The 26,648-nt window shown below is 34.2% G+C and overlaps 1 protein-coding gene across 11 annotated transcripts in view; it reads right to left on the minus strand.

Moving 5' to 3' along the window:
- Nucleotides 1-26,648, minus strand: part of CHD9 (chromodomain helicase DNA binding protein 9) — a 244,345-nt gene that overhangs the window by 107,494 nt on the left and 110,203 nt on the right. For 8 of the 11 annotated variants that reach the window (XM_082862789.1, XM_082862785.1, XM_082862790.1 and 5 more), the window contains one exon: nucleotides 9,085-9,416. In XM_082862789.1, the coding sequence (XP_082718915.1) occupies nucleotides 9,085-9,416 (332 nt within the window). Of the gene's footprint in view, nucleotides 1-9,084; nucleotides 9,417-10,221; nucleotides 10,480-10,582; nucleotides 11,387-26,648 lie in introns of those variants that run through there. The other 3 variants (XM_082862787.1, XM_082862795.1, XM_082862786.1) reach the window with 2 other exon arrangements.

Here is a 26,648-nt window from a genome sequence, read left to right on the forward strand (position 1 = left end):
GTCTCCTGTCATGCTTTCTCTTCAATTAACAACCTCCTCCTTAGGGTAACCATTATGCTACTTGTGGTTATTTAATATAACCTAAAGTACTTGTGCAGATGATTTTCAGTGGCAAGGTAAGGGATAACTCAAAGTAAAATGATTGGTAAAAAAGTTTTCAGGCACTCCCCCGTTTGCTATCCATCTCCTAACCTAAATGCATATTTTAGACTAGTTTGTAGATGAGGATAACACTAGTGACAGGAAAGTTCAGTTACTTAGATAACAATTTCCTATGAAATACAGATCAAGGTTTGTTAAAACCCATCAATATACTGATTAAAAAGGAATTTTCTCAGTGTCTGGTAAGCTAAATAAATTCTGTATACATATTCTGATATGGTATCTGTGTGGCTGCTTCAAGACTCAAATCCCACTGATAGAACTTCAATGAAATCAGGAGCAGAGATATTTAATTTTTTGTATTTATGACTATGAAGAGGTTGTACTTTTCCTTTCTAGTAGTATAAAGTAATTAAATGAAAACTCTCTAAGGACAGTGGACTAAGCTGCTTAAACAATATTTTTATAAATAAACATTGCCTAAATACTAGGTTCTACCAAAGCAATCTTAAACACTCACCCTTTTTGGCAGAGGTGGGTAGGTTAGATATAAACATTTCCTATAATACCTTAGATAAACCTTCATTATATTATTTGAAAATTGTACTTAAAACAAAAAAAGAGGGACTTCCCTGGTGGCGCAGTAGTTAAGAATCTGCCTGCTAATGCAGGGGACACGGGTTCGAGCCCTGGTCCGGGAAGATCCCACATGCTGTGGAGCAACTAAGCCTGTGTGCCACAACTACTGAGCCTGTGCTCTAGAGCCTGTGAGCCACAACTACTGAGCCTGCGTGCCACAACTACTGAAGCCCGCCTGCCTAGAGCCCGTGCTCCGCAACAAGAGAAGCCACCACAATGGGAAGCCCGTGCACCACAACGAAGAGTAGCACTCACTCGCCACAACTAGAGAAAGCCCGCGCGCAGCAACGAAGACCCAACGCGACCAAAAATAAATAAATTTTTTAAAAAGACCTCAAATCTTATTTTTCATATATTCTGCATTTTCTTCCAATATTTTCCTATAGACCTGGAGTAGCATCTTATTTCATAAACTCATTAACTATCCTTAACCCATGCAAAAATATTTTTCAAATTGTAACTTTGTAAGAGCTATTTCAAATGTAATAGTTTCCTACTAAACTTCTGAAATCCAAAATATTTACATATGCCCATTCTGTTCAAAAAAGGCACATTTCCATTGTAGGAAAAAAGTTGATTCTAAAACTTGAAGTCATTCTTGACTGACATAATTCCGAGTTAAAAAAAAACAATATATCTATACACACACATATACATACATACATATACACATACTATGGTTACTTACACAGAACATTGATTCTTGGAAACAATGAAGTCATATCAGTTTATTATATGTTCTAAAATGGTATATGAGTGAAACCACAAATAAGAACAAACATTTGGTTGGTATTGATCAGTAATTCCTAAATCTGTGAGGCAGGCTTCATTAGAAGCTTGTTTGTTAAAAATACAGATTCCAGATGAGAAACATAAGACAAACTCAAATTGAGAGACATTCTACAAAGTAACTGGCTAGAATGCTTCAAAGTTGAAAGTGTCGGGCTTCCCTGGTGGCGCTGTGGTTGAGAGTCCGCCTGCCGATGCAGGGGACACGGGTTTGTGCCCCGGTCTGGGAAGATCCCACATGCCGCGGAGCAGCTGGGCCCATGAGCCATGGCCACTGAGCCTGTGCGTCCAGAGCCTGCGCTCCGCAACAGGAGAGGCCACAACAGTGAGAGGCCCATGTACCGCGGGGGGGAAAAAAAAAAAAAAAAAAAAGTTGAAAGTGTCATTAAAGACAAAGACTGAAGAATTGTTCCAAAATGGAGGAGTGTAAGGAGATATGACAACAAAATGAAATGCAGGATCCTTAACTGGATCCTGGCTCCCAAAAATGGAACAACTGACACAATTTGCATGAGGTCTGTAAATCAGTTAACAGAACTGTGTTAAGTGTTTACTTCCTGATTTTGATCATTGTGCTTAGGTTACATAAGATATTAACATTTGAGGAAGCTGGGTGAAGAGCCTAAAGGAACTCTGACCTATTTTTGCAAGTGTGAGACTAGTTCAAAATAGAAACTAATAAAACCAAACCAAATCCCAGATTTGTAGGTTCCAACTCCAGAATTCTGATCTAGTAAGTGGGATCCCAATCAGACTGTAAAAAAATTCTCACCAGGTTTGGGAACCACTGGCTCAAAATAATTAGTGAAGAAAACTCTAGGAACAAATATTTAGGATAATAAAACTATTCTATACTTATAGAACACTTAAAATTTCAAAGTGCTTTTGTCTATAATATTGTTGATCCTCATAGGCGAGGCAGACATTGGTCCCACCAAACTAATAGGGAAACTTTAGCCCTGAAAGATAGAACAAACTGCCAAAATCACAAGTCCAGTAAAAGACAATAAAGGTCTCTTTACTCCTGCTCTACTATTTCCAACATATCTTATTGATTTTAAAATAAAATGATACTATACTTCAACCAGTCAATAGATATTTAATATCAATAAATACAGTTTAATGAATAAAGAGAATTATGAAACTACATTATCTTTAGAAAATCATTAAGGTTAAAGTTTATTGACTTTTGAACAACCAGAAATTTCTATTGCCTCTACAATGACAACTGAGAGCCATAAATGTTATCTGAAGGAAATCAGATGATCCAAAAGTAGAAGAAATAAGATAATTTCAGCTCAGTAAAATACCCAATTACCAAAGAGCATTCCATTCTTCCATCATGAATTACAAGTTTACTATATTAAACTAAAATAAAATTCTAAAATAAAATTTCATTATATGTACATTCTACAAATAAATTGATCGTTTGCTATTCTTAGAAATATCACAGAGTAAAGCAACAAAATAATACAGACTGTATTAATAATAAAGGCTTTATGCAAGTTTTGTTTTTTAAAACATGAAAGGGATCTGTTATCAATGTTAGTGAACTGCAGCAACAGATATTCAGGCATATAAATGAACTAAATATTAAAACATAACTTATTTCAGACAGCCAAGGGCAATTTCAAACTAAGTATAAGTATAAATTTGAAATGTTAATTCATTTGCCAAGTACAGGCACTAGAAAACTTCAGTGTTTATACTTGACGTTTATATTTGATTTTCAGATGCAATTTATGCCCTCATCTAAATCCTGCCCACGTTACTCATGGAGGCTGTGTAACAAGCTGCATCCTACAGTGTCAATCCGCAGTTGCCCCCTGTAGATTCTCTCACTGCAATATCCAGACAAACAATGAATCTTATCCAATTAGTCCATTTGTTGTAATTAATACATCCAATTCATCATAAGTAAAGGAAACAAGCAAAAATACTATTTCACACTATAATTTTTTTTCTCTTTGCAAGCCCAGTGGAAGGCACTGAGGTTATTTTTAAAGCCATCAAATATATGTGTGTGTATTTTTTTTTTTTAGAAGAAGAAACACATTTAACTTGATGCAATCACTCCAGTTTAAAGTTCAATTCAAGACTCTAGCTTAAACTCATCTGGAAAAAACAAGTTTTAAAGTGGTTCTTTATTTTAGTTAATCCTTAAATTTGTGAAAGCAGCATTGTATTGTAAATTTTTGGTAACTTGGATTATAAATCACTTCCTGTTTAGCAAATTCCCTGGTGGTCCAGTGGTTAGGTCTCCTGTGCTTCCACTGCAGGGGGCACGGGTTCAGTCCCTGGTCGGGGAACTAAGATCCCGCATACCAGGTGGCACAGCCAAAAAATAAAATAAAATAAAGTAAAATCAATCAATCAATCACTTCCTGTTTAAGACTGGACATCATGTTTTTCAAAAAGTTTAATTCACTGAGTTGTTTCATATAGCCACTAAGGTGAAGTATTAGCTAAGTATTAATCATAGGCAGTATATTTATCAGCACAGTTTAATTTTTATTCTTTAAAAAACTTATTTCTTCTTTCTTAAAAAAGAAAATGACATTTACGCTTGAAAATACTGACAAAATAGGAACATTAAAATCAAATACGTTACTTCGGTGTCCTAAGATACACATTTTACCCACATGTTAACATCTATGAAACAAACATTCACCTAATAAACAAAGATATGCCATAGTTTTAACTGGCAATATATTTTTTTCTTTCTTACTGACATATAATGGTGTGTCTTATAATCAATGACATTTTAGATTCAATGAAATAACAGCACATCATTTATTAATGATAAACCTTACTAATACATCTTATGTAAAGGTATACATCTTAAAAATGGACCTGTAAATCTTAATTAAATTCATAATAATACATAATGTATATATCAATTCTTTCTGCAGATGAATATGTTTCAGATTTTCACTGACTTTAAGTTTAGACGTAAGGAATGAAATCAATAAAACATTTTATCTTCTTGGCATTTAAAAATTATAGAACTTACATAGAGACTACTAATGGCATGATTAATAATTAAAATATATATAATAAATTTATACCATATATTTTTCAAAGTGCTTTTTTATATGCCAAAAACAATTAATTAATACATTTATATTTTATCCAAACATATACTAAATTCTTATTATTTTGAATACTTGCAATCAGGGTCTCATCTGTTACTTTATTAACATGGACTATAAAGGGATTATTCCCAATTTCTGATGTTTCATCTTATTTTCCCTTCAGACTTTGTTCACATTATTTTTCCCTTACATTATTATTTAGATGTGTCTCTCTAGACATACATGTGGACATACATGTTCGTTCTGTTTAAAAATACACATGTACATATCTATGTATACACATGATGGTAGGTAATTAACAAATGTTATTTTGCTTCTTCCTTCTTGGGGGTTCAGAATGACTATCGCAAAGAAGGGCACAATATAAGTTCCAGATCTAATTTAATGTCTTACTGTTTTTCTTTATAACATGACACCCTTAATTCCAACTTGATTTGATATTTCCTAACTTAGATGTTTTTTGCTTTAACTAAAGAGAAAAGCTACTTCTAGCACCTGATAACTCCCATTCTTGTAACAAACAGAAAGAATAATTATGAATAATACAAAAAAGTATTTTTTTACTTTTAATCATGAAGTACCTTTACTGATTAAATTTACAGGGCCACAAGAGCATTTTAAAGTGTCAAAGGCATTCTACTTGTCAGTCTGATAATCTAATGCAAGAAGTAAATTATAACTGACAACATGGAAACATAGTTTAAATGTCAAAGTTATAAAACATAAATTTAAAAATGCTTCAATCAAATCATGTGATATTTTATTACATAATCTAAAACCGAAGAGAGCCAAATAAGAAAATTCTACCAGAAGTCTTAGAATGAATTTATTTTAGAATTTAACTCTCTACTATTACTAAACCATTAGTTTTGTCCCTGTAATTTAATGAAGGATTAGCTTGCCACTTCTAATCTTGATTTAACAAATCAAACACAACCATTTGGCATCATTTAATATTTAATCTTCCATTCATTCATTCATTCCATAAAATTCATTCCCTCCCATTCATGGAGCATCTATTACGTACCAACCATTATTAAAGAAATACCTGCTCTTCTACTTGAAAGGCAGCTTGTTAGAACCTGACTGCCAAGACCATGAAAAACATCAAAATAGAAGAAGGTTGTCTCCAGTCCTACCTCACTCTTCATTTTACACCGGCCATTTCCATTTCAACTTACACTCTTCCACATAACCATGTAATTCCTTTCAAACTCCAAGCATATTTCAAAACAAAATTTACCTGTCCTAAATGCTACTCTAGCTAACCTGATAAAGAGGCATTCTCATATAAAAAAAACAAAAACATTAATAAGTTAACCTATTATCCTTCTTACCAGGTAGCAACTGTTTGTTTTCATTTGTCTGCTTGATTTTTAAATTCATCTTATTAGGAACAGGGCCTTAATGGAAAGAGAACCTAAGCAGATAGGTGAGAGTTTAGGCTTGAAAGAAGGGGCATGGCTCCTGGCCTTGGCTTTTTCCTTAAATAGCTATATGTTATTTATATTTTCAGAAAATAATGGCTAACATTATTAACAGGTATTGTTCTATATGCTTTAAGTGTTATTAAATCATTTCATCCTCAAAATAACACTATAAGGCAAGTGCTATCATTATCCTCATTTTAGGTCTGAGGAAACTAAAATTTGGAGAGGTTAAGTATTTGTCCAAGGTCACACTGCTTGTGACAAAGGGGGAATTTGAATAAGTGCAACTGGTTCCAAAGTCAAAGAACTTAACCACATTATCATACTGCATGCCCAATTTAACTCACAGAATTGTTGTAAAGATTAAATGAGACTATATTAAAGCCTCTGAAAAGGACACTCTATTCCTTGTATTAAAAAAAATTAATCTGTGAAAGTGACAGAAAAACTGAAAAGGTTTCAAGCACACTAGCAAGCAGAGGCAAGGCAGTATTGGTTTTCTTCAGATTAGTATTCCTAGATTATATCACATCACATATGTGGATTAAATAAACACCAACTCTGACTATATATCAATCATAACTTATTGTCTACAAATCTAGTTACTTTTGAAATTTATATTTCACATTGCTCATGGTTAAGTTCCAACACACACTCTCTTTAATTTTATCTGATATAAATCATCTGATATTAGCAAAAGTTCAATTCTTCTAAAACTCATAGAAAAACAAAATCTTTACAAGAAAACATTTAATACATCATGAAATATTATTAATTAAAATGATGCAAGTTGGGCTTCCTTGGTGGCGCAGTGGTTGAGAGTCCGCCTGCTGATGCAGGGGACACGGGTTCGTGCCCCGGTCCGGGAGGATCCCTCATACCGCGGAGCGGCTGGGCCTGTGAGCCATGGCCGCTGAGCCTGCGCGTCCGGAGCCTGTGCTCCGCAACGGGAGAGGCCACAACAGTGAGAGACCCGCGTACCGCAAAAAAAAAAAAAAAAAATGATGCAAGTAAACTTAATATTTAAATGATGCTTCTTCGCTGAAAAATTAAAAATGGTCAATTCAAAAATGTAGTGGCTTATTGGAAAGCACAGTAATGAAATATTTCAAGTGACCAATATAGAACTCTAGACTGTATATGAATTTCATTTCCAACCATACTTTTTCCTCCAACATGATAATAATCTTTGGTTGTCTGATAAAGATGATCAAGAAACTGTTTCACTCCAACAGCTTAATAATATATGGGCAAGCTTCACTTTTACTTGCCTGCAACTTATAAATTCCCCTATCAAAAAGTCATCCACTCTCAACAAGTTTTTTTTCTGTCAATTACTTAATACCTCGCCATGGAAGTATGTTTCCAATACAATTCTCACCTCTTTTCTCAAGAATGCTATCTCTAAAACCAAATACTAAATTGATCATGCTGTGCAATATTAAAATAATTTACTGTTAATAATCTACCTATTTCTAACAAAAATACAAATATCACAGAATACGTCAGATACTCTACTGTATTACTATTCCCTACATATTAATCCACATTTTTCAAAAATCCATGTTTCTCTATTACAATTTAATTATTTCTAATTTCCCCTTATATATTGTTTTTTCTTGAACCAGGTTCACTTCTGTTATCTTTTGCCTCTAGTTATCTCCCCCCCACCAATTTAAATTTACTGTTAACTCTTGAGGGTTCTCTACCTATTTTCTCTTATTTTATGCATTATTTTTAAATACCCTTTCAAATGGTACCACTACTCTGCCTGTATTTCTGTATAAGTTAAAACTGGAAAATTTTAATAACAGTAACGTTTAATACATTAAAGGATTAAATATGGGGTTTCCTAAATTAAAACTAGACAAAATATTGAAAAAATAAGATACTTTCATACCAAAACATTTAAATAAAAAAGGAGAAATCTAACTTTCAAATTTTATCTTAGCTGTCTGCAAATGAAATGCAAAATCAATAATATTAATTATTTTCCCATTATAGCAAGAGAGCCCATGTTATTTAATGGTTTGGACTGAAAGGCATCAGGACCTAATGATATAACTCAGTTTGGTGGCTGCATTGAAAATGCTGTGAATTGTTTACAAATTTGTGTTAGTTCTAAATATATGTATAATACATAAATAATTTTATAAGCAAATGAAGATTTTTATAATAAGGGAATTTTTCCTAAAACAGATTAAATACTTGATCTAAAATTTCATATAAAGCCTTCAAAAATAACCAAATATTCCTGCAAAACCGATTCTAAACTATGTTGGCCTTAGATTATTTTTACCCTTGCATGCAAAACAAACATACATATAAAACAAATAATAACACTTATTATATTCTATTTTTTGAAAATGTATTAGGTATGTAGTCAAATAAAAATACCTAGGATTAATATACCCTCCTAAAGCAATTCTTTGTCCTTATAATTCTCTTGGAGCATTAATCCTCACCTGGCCTCTTTATTACATAAAGTAAATCAGAAAGACTGTAAGGGAGGAAGTCTGTAAGAGCCGAGAGCTGCTTATTGTTGATTTAAATGGTCTTAGTTTTCTTGCCATTCCATTTAGTTCAATGTTGTGGGTTTATGAGAAAATATGGTATTTCATGTTTCCAAACTATAAGGTGCCCAGTGAAGTACAACTAAGAGGTAAAGAAATCTTATAAAAAATTTCAAGGCATTTTTTTAATAAAGAAAGTACATTAGGAACTGGCACAGCAATATGGGTTTTGTTTTGTTTTTCCTTTTCCTGTTTTATATATAAAATGTTCTCCTATTTTAAATTCCTTTTACTAACATTAATATACAAAAAAGTATGTTCATAGACTAGTAACATTTAGTAAATTCTGGAATATTATCTAATTCATTCAAAAAGGCAGTAACATACACACAGTATCTAACAACTTAAAACTCCAAAGTGGGAGTAAACACATCATACGCAAATCAAAAGTAGATTAGACAGACTGAACTTTACAAAAACTTCAAAGGAAGAAGATTTAATTCTTAACCAACTTACCCAATTTTTGTCTTCTCTTTTAACTTAGAACAAGTTTTTGTTTTTTTGCTCTCTTTGTCCTTTGGCTTAGATTTCATCCTTCTACCTTTCTTTTCCTCTTTTCCTTCAACTGAAGCACTAGGAAAGTTTTCAGGGCTCATTACTCGTGGAATATTGCGTTCCCCACGCTCCTTTGCTTTTGCTATGGCCTCTGATATTATACGATTAGCCTTTTCTTGCTTGCTTTCTGATTCCACCTTTTTTCTCTGCTTCTTCTCAGACATGATCCTCACCTGGGTATTCTGCAACTTAGTATATGTCCCAGGACCATCACTCTTCTTGGAAGATGGAGGCTAGAGAAATCAAAATAATTTTTATACAACATACCAAAGTACATTTAAACAATTAACATAAATAACCAAAAATTTAGAATTAAACTTTAAGAAGTAAAATACATAAGCAAATATGAGTGCTACAAACAAATTTAAAATTAAAACATTTTGCTGATCTAGAAATTAGTGTAGGTATAAAATAAAAAGTTCAACTACTGCTTTTAAAAGTGAAAGTTAAAGGAGGATAATATAGATTCATTGATATTTTCATAGCATTCTTGATTAGCTGATTCAAATTTTGTCCTATAAATATAGCTAATTCAAATTTAGTCATGTAAATATTCTGGGCATTTGGAATAAGTCTCTTCTTTCCTCTTCATTCCGGAACTCTGAAAATTATTAATAAATTTTAAATAGCAATTTTAATTTAGAATGACTACTCCCCATAGTTTATTATGATTTTTAGAAAAACAAAGCCTCTCTGCTTTATAAGAAAGTGGAATGAGAACCTGAATTCATTTAAATCATTTTAATGTGCAATCTATGCAGCAATGTAGCTAGTTAGTCAACAGACATTCCCATACTTAAAATTAGAGAAAGTTTTAGTTTTTCTGTGAAAGAGTTAAATGAGGATTTTTTTTCTCTTTCTATATCATAATATTTTGCTCAAGCAATTCTGGAAAAACACAAGTTCTAGTTTTACGTTAAAATTATTAATATTTTAGCAATATCACAGGAAGCAGATCAACAGCATTTTAAAAAGAATATTCTCTTTAAACACGCATTCATCCCATATTCTTAGATCACAGTTTTGTTACGTTCTTACCCGTAAACATGCCTCTGACTACAGCAAGGGAAAAAACCACCAGGAATTTCCAAACACATTTTCATGCTGGTTCCAGTGTGCTTCACTGGATATCTTTTCTATACCTGCCTCATCAAAGGTTTCGTAGCAGTGCTACAGCACTGGGAAAGGAGGGAGGGCTTAGAATCGCTTACTAAAATGCCACCTTAAGGCCTACAGGCTATAACAAATAACCAAGACGCGAGAAAACAGCAACAAGCTCAAGATGGCGATGCAGTACGACTCCGCAGCAGCAGCCAGTAATAAGGAAGGTTATTCAATCCCATTAGCCTTTTAGCCCAAAGAACCCCTCCTCCTCCCACTCATTCAGGCTTTCACTTACCCTTCCTCTTGGCCTCTTCACTGAAGACATTTTTGGCGTCAGACAAAGGCTTGCCCTCTGCTTTTTCACCACCCCAGGCAGTGCTCAAGAAAAAAGCATTGAAAGAAGATTCCTAAATGGCCTATTTAGCAAGCTGCAACCAAGAGATGCACAACCCTCCACAAATACACATTGTGATGTATCAACACATTTCTGCCTTGGCAAGTTTATATCCACTGTTCATTCTATTTAGATATGAAAAAGACTGTAAACCCGTCCTAAAAAGCTGAGTTTCCTCAATAGCTGTAAGCAGATAGCCAGATTCCAACAAAGCACAGAAAGAAATGAATGCACAAAGCATCAAAATGCATCAGCATGAATATTAGAGATGTCGTTAAAAATACTGACTCCTTCTGAGGAAGTAGGCCAGCAGATGGTGCTACCAGTTATTATTCCATTAGACTCTGCAATTTAACCCCCAATGGACTGTTCTTCCCTCCATGTAACACATTAACTCTCACTCTACCATTTCCTGTAGTAAAGTTTTAAAAAATATACGTAAAAACCTGATTTAAAAAAATCATCTGAAAATGAAAACTGTAGTTAAACGGCTTTATGTAGCTATCAATATTAAAAAACAAAGTCCAATGCAATTTCTACCAGAGAAAAATACTTTTCTCCGTGATACTCTAAAATATTTAAAACATAAACACATCTGAAGACGAGCAAAGGGTTAAAGAGGAGGTCATGCAAATGAACCCATAACAAGTGACTTCTCTTTAAGAAATTAGATAAGGTCTCTTATTATTCTTCTAACAAAAAGCTAACAATGTCATTTTTAAAATTGAGAAATGAAGCTATTTTCATTTAAATTCCAAAAAGCTTAAGATTTTGAAATGAACACAAAAGAGCTGTCTATAAAAAAATAACTAGCCGTAGTTAAATTATTGCCTTACTTAAACCTGAATAAATACATTAATTTATTTTCCTAACATAAAAAAACTCCTAAACATTCCTGACCTTTACTCCTCACATTCTATTTCAACTCAACTGTTGTTTTTAAGATAAAATTTTAGTTTTAGTCCCTTGCTAAAAATAACTAAGTAGCAAGTCCTCCTGAATTTGATCATTATATACCTATACTTTTCATCTATAAAATATTGAGACTATTTTAGTAAGCAACGACCTTAAGTACCTAAAACAAAATTTTCACTGCCTCAAAATTCACGTTCACCTCTTTCATTAATACCATTTTTAAAAAATTGGTCTTGGCAAGTCATCTGATATCTGTATTAAAGAACCTGTTTTTAGTTTTTTCCTTTCAGGCATCAAAGGTCTCGAAATGGAGCAACATTATATAAACAGTGTCCTAGAAAGACCAATCTAAAGAACAGGAGAGGAAATTAAAGGCATAGGACCACTAATGCAAGAAAAGGATCTTACTGACCTGGAGGTCATCTATATAAAAATCATAATAACCAATAATAAGGGCTAACACTTACCAAGTGCTTATTAGGTGACAGGCACTATTCTAAGCATTTTACATGTAATAATTAATTTAATCCTGAATAATAGGGTAATAGTGATAATGGAGAGGAGTAACAAATGGGAGAGATATTCTTACAGCAGAACTGCAAAATGATAGAACAGACCTAAGCACATAAGTTTTTAAAATCATAATATAATAATAATAGCTAACACTTATTCCCTACTATGTTCTAGGCACTATTCCTATTATGACACATACATGAACAACATGGATTTAAACTGTGTGGGTCTACTTACACGCAGATTTCTTTCAATAATAAATATTACAGTGCTACATAATTCACAGTTGGTTTTATCCAAGGATGTGGAACCACAGATATGGAGGAATCAAGAACTACAAATATGGAAGAATCACATATATGGAAAACTGACTATAAATTATACTTGGATCTTTCAAGTAATCTCTAATCTGGCATTGTTCAAGGGTCAACTGTATATTAACTCAATTAATCTTAAAAACAACCCTGTGAGATATGTACTACTGTTACTCTCATTTTATAGCTAAGGATACTAAGGCATAGAGAAATAACTTGCCCAAGATCACACGGCTACTGAAAGATGGGGTAGGGATTAAGAGGCAGAGAGCCTTATAATGGAAACCGTGCTCTTAACCACTGTATTATACCATATTTGGTTCAAATATCATAACTTACAGAGATTAATTTGAACACAAAAGAAATTAAATGACTTTCTCAAAATCTCAGAGATACTAGTAAGGAAGCAAGAACAAAATTTAGTTTTTTTCAGTGCCCTTTCCAAGAGGTAGAAATCAACTAGATATGGGTGGGTTTGGGCTGAAGAGCAGGAAGAGTCAATACTTGCTTTCTAGACCAAGTACTGGTACAGGAGAAGATAAAAGAAATGTTGAGAAAGGGTATGTATGTGTGCATAAGTTTAATTCTTTCCACACTGAGTTTGAAATGAAAAGTTTTGAGTAACTGGAAATTTTGGACTCGATCCTTGGAGAGGTCAGGGCTGGAATATAAGATGTGGATTCTCTTGCTGTTTTCTTTGAATACCCTTAACTCACTGATACTATCCACAGAAACTAGGATGATTTCCAAAATATCTCACTTCTCCTTAAAGCTTTTCAATAGATTCCATTACTTGATTCAAAAATCCCAATTATTTAACAATAAATCTTAACAGTAGACAACCAAATATTTGTGATCAAACATTTCTGTGATCAAATATTTCTTCTACTCTTAGGATATAGTATTTTAACTCTATATTCCCACAGAACATCAACACTGAGGTGTTAACTAACTAATCATTTTTAATGTAGGTGATTTCCCAATTTACACAGACACAAACATACAAAAAGGTAGTTAATAGTAACTTTTCTCAATGTTACAATTTTTCTCTTTTTCACCTACATAAGCAGTCAACAAATTCTGTCCAATCTACTTGTGTCTTATTTTGTTTTCTTCCTCTCAGTCCCAACAGCTCCTGCTGTATTAATTTCCCACTTGTTATGGTTACATTACAGTGATGTAGGAAAATATCTTTATCTGTAGGAAATATATCAAGTCATTTGGGGTGATGGAACATCCAGTTTGCAATCTGCTCTCCAATTTTTTACAAAGTAAAAGAATTTCTTTGTATTTCATTTGTGATTTCTCTGTAGGGTTTGTCAAAATTTCAAAACTCAATTTTTAAAATAAAGGCAGGGACTTCCCAGGCAGCCCAGCGGTTAAGACTCCCCCTTTCAATGCAGGGGGTGCAGGTTCAATCCCTGGTCGAGGAGCTAAGATCCCACATGTCTCATGGCCAGAAAACCAAAACAAAACAGAAGCAATGTTGTAACAAATTCAATAAAGACTTTAAAAATGGTCCACATCAAAAAAATCTTTAAACAAATAAATACATAAAGGAAAAGGCCTTGCGCCCCAAGGACCTGTATGCTAAATGAGAAAAAAAAAAAAAGTGAAAGAAAAGAAGGCACATATATTAATAACATATCCAAATATTTATAAGAAAAACAAGTCACAGCAAAACATAAAGATGGTATCATATGTGATATATCAATTATTTTGATAGCAACTAGAAGAATATATGAAAGACCCTGGATGTCATATTTCAATACTAGGGAAACTCAAGGATTTATGGTATGCGTGTTTTTCAAACCAAAGGTCATGATCTAATAACAAGTCATGATATAAATTTAGTGGGTTCAGACCAGCACTAAAGAAATGAAATATAACAGAATGAAAAAGAGTGGTACCTAACCTGTATGAATGCTACCTCTTAAAAATTAGATAGTTTTAATACCATGGTTACTACTCCTCTTTTCCTTCATGAGAGAAAGAAGCAGAGATTTGAGTAAGAAATTAGAGGTGTTAAAACAGGAGTGGGGACTCAGTTCTTCCTCCTCTTGGTGGAATAATTTTCCCACATACCTACCCACTCACACTGGGGAACTCATCCATTTCAAATATTTTAGTTGCATACAAATAATTAAAAAATTTGAATCACCAGTGTGTAGACCTGAGTGGAAATCATAAATTTTCAAAAAGAAGGGGAGAATGATCTCCTGGCTACCATACATCTACTATAGAGCACAGGTTCTACTATTAGGGAAAATTATAAAAAATTTAAAGTTCTACTTCACACATTTTAAAAACAATATGAAGGAATAAAAAGTCTCAAATAATAAAACAGATATAATTCCTTAGTAATAATAAAACACAGAACAAAGAATTTTCAACAACATATATAAAACTGTATTATAGCTAAAAAAAATCTTCCAACTTTTCTCAGGAGAGATGACTCTCAGGCTTCAGACCTGGGGGACTAGGTGAATGAAACTTGCAATGGAAGAGAATACAAAACAGAATAGAGATAGCAAGCCTTGATCAAGAAAGAGTTTTACTGCCTAGAGAGACAATGCTGAATAAGAGAAGAGAACCATTAGTGAAAACCAAAAACACCAAGTTCTAAAGAGCTAGCAGATGAAGAGGAGTTAAAGAAGGAAAACAGAAACTACAAAAATGGTAAGATGAGCATCAGGAAAGAGTGGTGTCATGGAAGCCAAGAGGAAAGAATAAAAAGATCTGCCATCAAAAGGAAAGTAAATATCTGAGAGTAATTTGATATTATAAAGCTAACTTAGAAAGCATTTTAGTTCTGTTGAATTGTTTATAGTAAGCCAGTATGCTAGTTTTTAACATTTTTATTTTAGGAAGAATCATATAATTATGTACTTAAATATTCAAATTAGATAGCTAGTGGGAAGCAGCCGCATAGCACAGGGAGATCAGCTCGGTGCTTTGTGACCACCTAGAAGGGTGGGATAGGGAGGGTGGGAGGGAGAGGCAAGAGGGAGGAGATATGGGGATATATGTATATGTATAGCTGATTCACTTTGTTATACAGCAGAAACTAACACACCATTGTAAAGCAATTATACTCCAATAAAGATATTTTTTAAATATTCAAATTAAACCAACCTCTAAAAACAAATTTGTAGTTAATTTTAGTAATACGTGTCAAACATTAGTGGTAACTTCTTTTGCATTTATTGCATATAACATTTTTTTCCACAAGGTACCAATAAAGACTTGCTTTTAAAGAGAAGAAAAGGAGGAAAAACTGATCCAAATTATTACCTGTCAAATCCTCTGAGTTTTACCCTTAGATTTGTTTTCAGAGTTTTTGATGTATCTGAAGCAATTATTTTATTTCACTTTCTTCACATTTGTGAACTCACATGTTCACAAATTAAAAGGCTTATTTTCATTTTGTGACTTGTACTAGTATCCAGGTTTCCACTTTTAGCTAATGATGACATTCCTTCTTTTTTCTAAATCTTGAATTTTACACTGATACGGTAATACTATTAAAAGTATTCCCTCTATTTTAATCGTCCACATAGCAGTTCAGGCAAATAGTAGATATTCATAAAAGTTGTTTTTTTAAAAAATAAACATTTATTATGTGACTTACAGGAAATACAGAGAGAGAAGAATATGCTAGAGGATACCATGGGAATGTAATCAGCAAAATCCAGAATGTGGGAAATTCTAAAGAAAAATGACTGTTTCTTCAGCAAAGAAACAATAAGAAACAAAACAAAGAAGGGTAATCATAGATCAAAAGAGGTTTAGGACTAAATGTAATGCCAAAAAAAAAAAAAACAGAAAAAAGAAAGGACACACACTTAAAATTCGTATCAAATGAATGCAATACATGGCCCTTGTTTTGACATAGACCTGAACAAGTCTGTAAGACTACATTTATTAATACTAGGGAACTTTAACTTTGATTGGGTATTTGATTATGAAGGAATTACAGTTATTTTTTTAAGTGTGAAACTAATTTTGCAATTGTGTCTTAAAGCTAAAACCTTTGTCTTTTAGATACACAAATTGAAATATTTACAGATAAAGTGATATCTGAAATATTTACAGATAAAGTGATATGATTAAGGTGTGTTTCAAAATAGTCCCTGAAGGGACTAATAGTCTCTGTATGATAGTCAGAGGGTCGTATAGATGAAAAACAATTGCCTATAAACTGATGGCTGTCGTAGCTGGGTGATGTCTACTCTACTTCTGTGTACACTTGAAATATTATATAATAAAGAAATTTAAACCGTTATATTCTGGGTATAACAGGTAATTTGGCATGACAAGAAAACTGGATTCATGTGGAAGAATGATAAGCAATAAAGACAGAAAGGTAATGGGTCAGATTATCAAGTGTTATAAGTTATGCTAAAATATCTGGACTTTATGCTAAAGTGAATTGGGGAATCAATAAGTGATTACATACAGAGAGGTAACAGGATCAGATTTTTAGATTTAGGGCTGCTAACTGGTTTCAATAAAAATACCCAAATACTTCATGGAAACTTTTGTATTTACAAAAAGGCCATATATGATATAAAAACAAGTAATATTTAACCTTCTATTTTATATTAGCTTGTGTTGCTTTCTCAATGCTGTATTTTCAAAACTTCATCTTTTGTTTCCAAACAAATCAAAAGTGTATTTTAAAAACATTAAACCACAAAATCTCACGAAGTTCCTTACTTACTGACAACATTAAATATACTGAATTCATCAGTCCATAAATTACTTATGATACTAAAAGCTGTTCTCAGCATAATGTTGTGATTAAAGGAAAGGGCTTTGGACTCAGCCAGCCCTGGGTTTCATCATCTGTAAAATGGAGATAATAATAGTGTCTACCTTCTAGGGCTGTTGTGAGACCTAACAGATAAAGCTTGTAAAGTGCTTAGTACGGTGTCTGGCATACAAATACTCAGAAGTGCTAGGTACTATTGTTATTGCTGTAATGTGATATTGTGCCCACCTCTATGCATCATCATATCAGGGGATACAATGATGTCAGTATGTCTTATAACTGGTACTGTTATCTTGAAAAAAATTTATTTTATTTTTGGCTGTGTTGGGTCTTCGTTGCTGTGCACGGACTTTCTCTAGTTGCATCGAGTGGGGGTTGCTCTTTGTTCTGGTGTGCAGGCTTCTCACTGCGGTGGCTTCTCTTGTTGCAGAGCACCGACTCTAGGCCCGCAGACTTCAGTAGTTGTGGCTCGCGGGCTCTAGAGCGCAGGCTCAGTAGTTGTGGCGCACGGGCTTAGTTGCTCCGTGGCATGTGGGATCTTCCCGGACCAGGGCTCAAACCCGTGTCCCCTGCATTTGAACGTGGATTCCTAACCACTGTGCCACCAGGGAAGCTGGGTACTGTTATCTTTGATCCTTTGGTTAGAGTAATGTCTGCCATTACTCTCTGCTATAAATTTCTCCTTTTAAAATTAACAAGTATCTTATCAGACTATGCAAATATCTTGTTCTCATATATATTTGCCTAGTAATTTTAGCATGCATTGATGGTTCCTGCCTATAACAATTATTATTTGGTTATTCACCTAATGGAAATTTTTTATTTCCATCATTCCTTCCACATTTTCTACTGGAATTCTACTATAAACAAAAGTTGCCTATTCTCCTTATTTATTTATTCATTCAGTCATTCATTTATTCATTCAATTATTGATACTGGTATAGAGTCACAGATATTTATTTCATTCTATGGGTTATAATCTGATACTATGATTATGTGTTATTCAAATTGTCCCAGCTTTCACCATATAGAGCTCCTTCAAGTTGGTTCCTGAACCTTGTTTACCACCATCATATTTTGAACACTTCCTTACTTTCTGGCACTGTAAGATATTCCAGGTTCATGGTAAGAATAGTTTAACAGAGTGGTTGAGGCGGAAGCCATATTATAGTAGATTAAGAAGTAAATTGGAAGAAAGGAAGTAGATACAGTGTTAAACACTTTTCCTAAATAAATGAAGGGAAAATGGCAGGCTACCGTGGAATTAGAAACTTGAGTATGTTTATTGGCTATAGAAAAGAAGTCAGTAGACTGCTTGAACATATGAAAGAGAAAGAAAAGCTAGAGAGTGAGTTTTATCACAAGTAGAAAATTTAAAGCATCTTCCATATAACAATTCAAAATTATCACACCACCAATAAAAAATTAAAATACTGTATATAAATATCACCTTGGTAAATAATATGAACTTCCCATAGCACCTTTTCTAAAATGCTTCTTAGGGGAAAAAATTTTTTTTAAAGACTTCTTGAATATGTTAATTCAAAAACCATTTTCCTTCACAAAAGTTTTCACAATTTCTGGTGTATTTTTAAATTTGACTTCACAATATTCCTATTAATCAAATTATTAAAATTAATCAAATATTAATTATTCCTAACTGCAGATGAAAGAGTTGCTATTATCCATTTTCTCCAGATTAAGAGAGAGACTGGAGTGTGGCAGTGACAGTGTGACAAAACCAATAGGTGAAATACACTCTTAAAGTCTTGAGAAGACCTGATAGAGTAGAAGGGCAACAGTGTAAGCAAATTAACCAAACAGTTGCATAATTCGGTGGACAACGCTAACCATCATATTCTAAATTCTTTTCGCAATGTTTCCAAAAGTATTAATAAAACAAATACAAAGGAAAAAACCTCTTTCAAGTCTTTTAAAGGAGAGATTGAGAGCTGGTTCTGTTGAAAGACACTGTTTTTTTGTATACAATGCATTATGAAAAATCAATTTTAATGTTCAGAATTCTGAGATTATATATAAAAAACTATTTGAACACTCAAGTAATTACTAACATAAATAAAAATGATGTTAAGGGAAGGCTAACATAAATACATTTGCAATAAGGAAAAAATTTAAAATAAGGTATTTGAACTTGATTTACAGTTTTAGGCAAAAGAAAATCAAATGCTGAAAAGTATCTATATATAAAAAGTCAAAAGCGTTTTAGAAATCACAAAATATACTTAATTTCATCATATTAAAATTTCATCTTGGGGCTTCCCTGGTGGCGCAGTGGTTGAGAATCTGCCTGCTAATGCAGGGGACACGGGTTCGAGCCCTGGTCTGGGAGGATCCCATGTGCCGCGGAGCGACTAGGCCCGTGAGCCACAACTACTGAGCCTGCGCGTCTGGAGCCTGTGCTGCGCAATAAGAGAGGCCGCAATGGTGAGAGGCCCCCGCTTGCCACAACTAGAGAAAGCCCTCGCACAGAAACAAAGACGCAACACAGCAAAAATAAATTAATTAATTAATAAACTCCTACCCCCAACATCTACAAAAAAAAAAAAAATTGGTTGAAAAAATAAATGCTTAAAAAAAAAATTTCATCTTGCAGAATGCAAAGGAAGTAATGAGAGTCACTGCATCTCTGGATGTAACTCTGACCATAAGAAAAAAAGTTATTTGTGGAAGTAGAAATGATGGGAATTACATGAAAAAACTAAACATGACCTTTTGGTGTCCATGACAGGTCTAGGCATAGTAGTTGTGTGTCAATAAATGTACGCCTTTTGAAGTTAAAGAAAAAAAAGTATCATCATATGGCCTGAAACTTACAAAAGCATAGACAGATCAATAAACTCAGGAAATATAGTTCAACAAGTCAGGACTCAAAAATAAAATTCCAACAATTCAATAAGAAATGATTCTAACAACAAATGTAGTGTATCTAAAAATACTGGGTGCAGCCTTACAGATTTCAAAAAGTAGAATACAAAAGACAGATTTAAGAAGAATATGAGAGGGGCACTGACCTGTAACAATAGTGCTGGGAAGTCCACAATGAGTTAAGGAGGGTGTAACTCCAATGGTGAGTATGCACCTGGGGGAAGTCATGCTACATTTTTTTTAAGAATAGTAAGAGGCAAACCTACGCATGTCAACTGAGCTCTTCCAAAATTTGTACAACAGAATCTACTTCCTCAGCTTGTGCTAAACTGCTCCAAATGAATATTTTCAGTTTAAATTTGTGAACTGGTGCCATCTGGTCAATCTTCTGGGTTCCTACTAGCCTTTCACTTGAGCTTAAAATCTCTTCAGCAACCCTACCATTAGTTCTTAATTAGCATCCCTCTTAGATCATACACAAAAATGCTGATTAAAAAAAAAAATCTTATGAGACTGAATCTATAAATGGGTATTCTTGTGTGCAGGCGTGGACACACACACACACACACTCCTACCTACTTAAAAAAAAAAAAAGTACATGCCTTAACAGCAGCTCATGTGAAAAATACCAAGGAATTTTAGCTCACTGTAAACTAAATGAGTGTATGGTGTAATGAGCTTGCCAAAAAACAAATGCAATCTTACACTGCACAAACAGAAATGTGGTCATAAGGAACAAGGGAGGTGATAATTACAGTATACTCTAGTCTCACCAAGAGAAATGTATTCTGTTTTGGGTTTAAGAGGAATACAAACTAGATCACTCATTCAAGACTTATTATTTGAGTACATACTACCTGCCAGACAGATTGTTGTAAGTACTGGGAATAAAACAGTAAACAAGACAAAGTCCCTGCTTTAATGGAGCTAACATTTTAGAGAAGGAGATAAACAAGAAGGAAAAAAAAAACAAACCCATCAGGTAAGGGTAATGGCTATGCAGAGAATGAAAATAGGATGACGTGATTAAAAGTGATAGGGTGACTATTTTAAAATGGACTCAATGAAAGTCTAACTGAGGAGGCCACTTACACTGAAATCTGCATGAAAAGAAAGAACTAGCAATGTAAAGATGTGATGAAAGATGAATCAAATTATTCTCAGCAGCCTAGAGAGATAAGCAACAAAGCACAAAGACCAACATACTGGGTTTTATATCTTAATAAGAAGTTTCCCTACTGGATAACATTTGCACCAACTACGCTATACATCTGGAGACTACTCCATGGAAGTGCACCTCAATTCCTCTTCAGATCTTATCTGTTCAGGTCCTACAGTTTTTAAGCTGGTTCCTTCTAGTAATGAGCCATCACTATTCTCGATGGTCTGATTTTCTAGGTCAGTGTTTTTTAACTATGAACTAAAATCTCATTACAAGCCATCAATTCAGTGGATAGCCATTAACATTCTTTATAAATGAAGTAGACTAGTGTTTTGAGAAGCACTGGTTACATCTTAATACATACATGCCCCTACATATATACATTCATAAACATTTAAAAACACATCTATGCTGGGTCCCAGATAAAAACTTTGAAAAACACTGTTCTAAGAGGTTAATGAATACTTCCATGTCATTTCATAGGAGAGTTCAATCCAGACTCTTATTTAGGGTTGGAGGGCTTTGAGTCACCTGGTATTAGTCAACCTGGAGGATGGGATCAACCACATTGGGCAATCAATTAATCAATCAGTTACATCTATTTAATGGAGCACCAATAAAAACTCTGACACTGAAGCTCAAGTGACATCCCTGATTAACAATACCCCATGCATACTGTCATGCATCAATGCTGGGACCTGATTCCAAGGAGAGAGCTTTGTGTTGAAACCCTCTGAGACTGCCCTATGCATCCCTTCTTTGGCTAATTTTAACCTGTAACCTCCTCTGTAATAATCTGTAACCACAAGTATAATAGTTTTCAGTGAGTTCTGCTAGCCTATTATTGAAACTAAGGGTGGGTTCTGGGAACCTCCAGAATTTGTAGTTGGTGTCAGAAGTGAGGAGAGTCTTGGGACTGTGTTAGCTTTGCAGTTTGGCTATCTCTTGAGTAATACTCTCCAATGAAAACAAAAAGTTTAATGAGAAAATGAGAGATCTTGATCTGATAACTATCTTCAAATGTTAGCCAACTGCTAAGATTTTCAAGTTTTTGTAAGATGAATAAAACTAAGACTGCAATGATTCCATTCTACTGAAGGCCTATCTATAGGAAATCTGGACTGAGAAAACTGTTTCCTTAAATATTCCTATGCAAAATCTTAAAAAAAAAAAATCTGTATACAGGAAAATATCCATATAACAAGAAACTGGGTAAAGAATACACTAGACCTAGCTGTACTATTTTTTACAATTGCATACAAATCTGCAATTATCTCAAAATAAAAAGGTTTAATTTTTTAAAAAAAGAAGAAAGCTTAGGCCTTTCCTGAGCTCAGAGACAGTCTCCTTCTGGCCTTAAGAAACGAGCTGCTATGAGTTCTACAGCTACAAGGAAATGAATTCTGCTGACGATCCCATTAGCCTAGATGAGGGCTGTGAGTCTCTGATGAGGTCACAGCCCCACTGGACTCGCTGGATGCAGTCTTGTGAGACCCCAAGCAGAGAATCCAGCTAAGCTGTGCCTAGACCCTTGACCCAAGGAAACTATGAGATAATAAATGGATACTGTTTTAAGCTACTAAATATATGGTTAATTTGGCACTACATTCACATACCCTACAATTGAACAATTTCACTCCTGGGTACATACTCAACATAAATACATATAAAGTTCAATAACAGGTAAAACTAATCTATGAGGGTAGAAGTCAAAATGGTGATTACCCTTAGGGTGAGAGCAAGCAGGGACTAGTAGGAGGCCCAAGGAGATTTCTAGGATTGTGATAATGTTCTATTTCTTGATCTGGATTGGTGAAATAGATGATGTTTACTCTGTGAAAATTTATCAAACTACTTATAATTTGTGTACTTTTCTGTATGTATGTTATACATCAACAAAACTTACATTAACAGAAGTTACATTACATAACCCTCAAACTGAAGACTATTATTTAACTGTATTATCATTAATCTAAGTAAACAATTCATTACAACCAGATTTTAAGGAAAAAACCATCTGTTCTAATGCAATGACGTCTTGACACTAAAATTATTTTTCTTTATTGTGTTAGCATGATATTTCATGCTTTTCATCCAGAAAAATAATTTTAAAAAGGGAAATATGATATTATATGTTCCCTCAATAAGAAGAGAAATCTACAAAATGCTGAAAGACATCTGAGAGCTAATTCAACCAATATTATTAGGGGAAGGTAGGAGCTAGAGGAAAAGGAAGTTTTTTAAAACCCACAATCAAAATGTGAAGATTTTAAACAGAAATAGAATGTTTAAGTCTATACTCATTTTAGGTTGTTACGCTTCTGAATAACATGATCATCTTCTCTCTTTCCAGTTATACCTCCAATTTTTTGTTTTACTTTATATTCTAGCAACACTGAAACAATTTGTTTTTTTTTTTTAAAAAACAAGTTATAATAACTTTGAATTTACTGTTCTAGTTGTCTAGAGTATCCTTTCTCTAAAAGGTAGCCTAGCAAATGTCTATTCAAAACTAGGGACTTCCCTGGTGGCACACTGGTTAAGAATTCGCCTGCCAATGCAGGGGACACGGGTTCAATCCCTGGTCCAAGAATATCCCACATGCTGTGGAGCAACTAAGCCCGTGTGCTACAACTACTGAGCCTGTGCTCTAGAGCCCGTGGGCTGCAACTACTGCAGCCCGCGTGCCGAGAACCCATGCTCCGCAACAAGAGAAGCCACTGCAATGAGAAGCCCACGTACCGCAAAGAAGAGTAGCCCCAGCTCGCCACAACCAGAGAAAGCCTGCGCGCAGCAACGAAGACCCAATGTAGCCAAAAATAAAAATAAATAATTAATTAATAAAAAAACAAACTCAGTGTAGATATCACTTCCTTTTTACAATATGTAATTTTACTGCTATATTTGCCATAGCATATTTTAGTTATTTATAAGTCAAGGTCATATTTGATTTGTACCTCTAAAATCTATCCAGTGTTTGGTACAGTTTCATAATCTATGCAATGAGGATAATCATAGTATCTAAAGGTTCTTAGAACAGTATCTGACACATAATAAGCACTCAATAAATATTAGTATTAATTACTATGATAAAGATTAATGTTCCTTATATAAAGAAGTCTCAGAACTCCATAATATGAAAACAACTATTCCAATTTTAAAAATGGGCAAAATTTTTGGCAGACACTGCCAAAGATGATAAATGCATGGCAAATAAACACAAGAAAAGATGCTCACATTATTAGACATAAGGGAAATGCAAATTCAAACCACAAGATACCACTACACATCTATTTGAATGGTTAAAAAAAAACATGAACAATACTAAGTAGGAAGAGGAAGAGAGGATATTGAGAAACTGAAACTCCTACACTGCTGATGGAAATGCAAAATGATACTGCCATTTTGGAAAACAGGTGGTAGTTTTTTACAAAGTTAAACATACATTTAATATATGACCCCTGGCAATCCCACTCTGATACCTTTACCCAAGAGAAATGAAAACATATGGTAACATAAACACCGGTACACAAATGTTTAAAAAGGCTTTTATTCATAAATGCCAAAACCCGGAAACAATCCAAATGTCCTTTATCTGATAAATACATATACAATCTTTGGTTCATTCATATGATGGACTACTACTCAGTAACATGAAGGAACACACTACTGATACATGCAACAAAAAATACATTATGCTAAGTGGAAGAAGTCAGACTAATAAGGCAACAAGATATATGATTCCATTTATACAACATTCTCAAAAATGCAAAACTATAAGGAAAGAAAATTAATCACTGTTTACCAGGATTTGGGGTTGAGGGAAAGGCTGAGTACAAAGAAGCACCAGAGGATATTTTGGGGTGATGGCAAAATTCTTTATCTTGATTGCGGTGTGTTTATACAATGTACATGTTTGTCAAAACTCACAGAAATGTACACTAAAAAAGGTGAATTTTACTAGATATAAGTTATATCTCAATAAACCTGAATTTAAAAAACGATTAATGTTCTTTAGGTCTCAATTCCCATATTAAGAAGTTAATACCACTAGATTCTAAATCTAGGTTAATGTCTTGATATCCCTTTTCCTTAATCCCAGCAGCTGTCCCTGAAGCCTTATGCTATGATAATTATCTAAATCTCTAGACATTGCCTATTCCTAGATTTCTAGATGCTGTTTTCTCACTTATCTGCTTTCAGGAGTCTGTGTTATATGTGGCTAGACCTCCTTAATCCCACAAAATTGCCTAGTTAGACTTCTTTCTATAAATGACCGGGTCTTACAACACAAACACACATGCGCACATGCACGCGCGCACACACACACACACACACACCTCTTTACCAGGTCTTAGCAACATTAGAGAAATTGATCTCTTCCATGTCTGGCTGTGCAAAAGACTTCCACAGACTCTTCACAAAAGAAGATATGCCATTTTGGACAATAAGTCCATGAAAAGATGCACAGTATCATTATCCATTAGGAAAATACAAATTAAAACTATAATGAGATATAGTATACAGCCAATCAAGTGGCTAAAATTAAAAAGACTAACACCACTAAAGACTGAAGAAGAGGGAGCACCTGGAACTCTCATACACTGCTGGTGGGAGGTAAAATGGTGCAACCCCACTTTTGAAAACAGTTTGGCAGTTTTTTATTAAGTTAAACATACATTCAACATATGACCCAGCAACCTCATTACCTTTGTATGTATCCAAAGAAATGAAAACATATGTACACAAAAAGACTGAACTTAAATGTTCACTGAAGCATTATTAAAAATAGCCAAGGTCTTCCCTGGTGGCGCAGTGGTTGAGAGTCCACCTGCCGATGCAGGGGACGCGGATTCGTGCCCCGGTCCGGGAGGATCCCACATGCCGCGGAGCAGCTGGGCCCATGAGCCATGGCTGCTGAGCCTGCGCATCCGGAGCTTGTGCTCCGCAACGGGAGAGGCCACAACAGTGAGAGGCCCACGTACCGCAAAAAAAAAAAAAAAAAAAAAAAGCCCAAAACAAGAAACAACCCAAATGTCTTATCAATAGGTAAAATGGACAATTGTGGTGTACTCATAAAGTAGAATGCTAGTCAGCCATAAAAAGGAGCAAACTACTGACTCACCCAACAACATAAATGAATCACATACGCATTGTGCTGAGTAAATAAAGCCAGACTCAAAAGGCTACCACCTACTGTATGATTTCATTTATATCACATTCTCAAAAAACACAACAGAAATATAAGGGCAAAAATCAGTGGTTGCCAGCAGCTGGTGGCTGGGGGAGGGACTGCTACAAAAGAATATGAGGGAATTTTGAAGGGATAGGGAATCATTCTGTATCTTGATTAGTGGTGGTACTTACATATACTTGTCAGAACTGTGCACTAAAAAGAGTAAT

Source organism: Leucopleurus acutus (genome assembly GCF_964270905.1).
Source record: "Leucopleurus acutus genome assembly, chromosome: 20".
Classification (NCBI taxonomy): domain Eukaryota; kingdom Metazoa; phylum Chordata; class Mammalia; order Artiodactyla; family Delphinidae; genus Leucopleurus; species Leucopleurus acutus.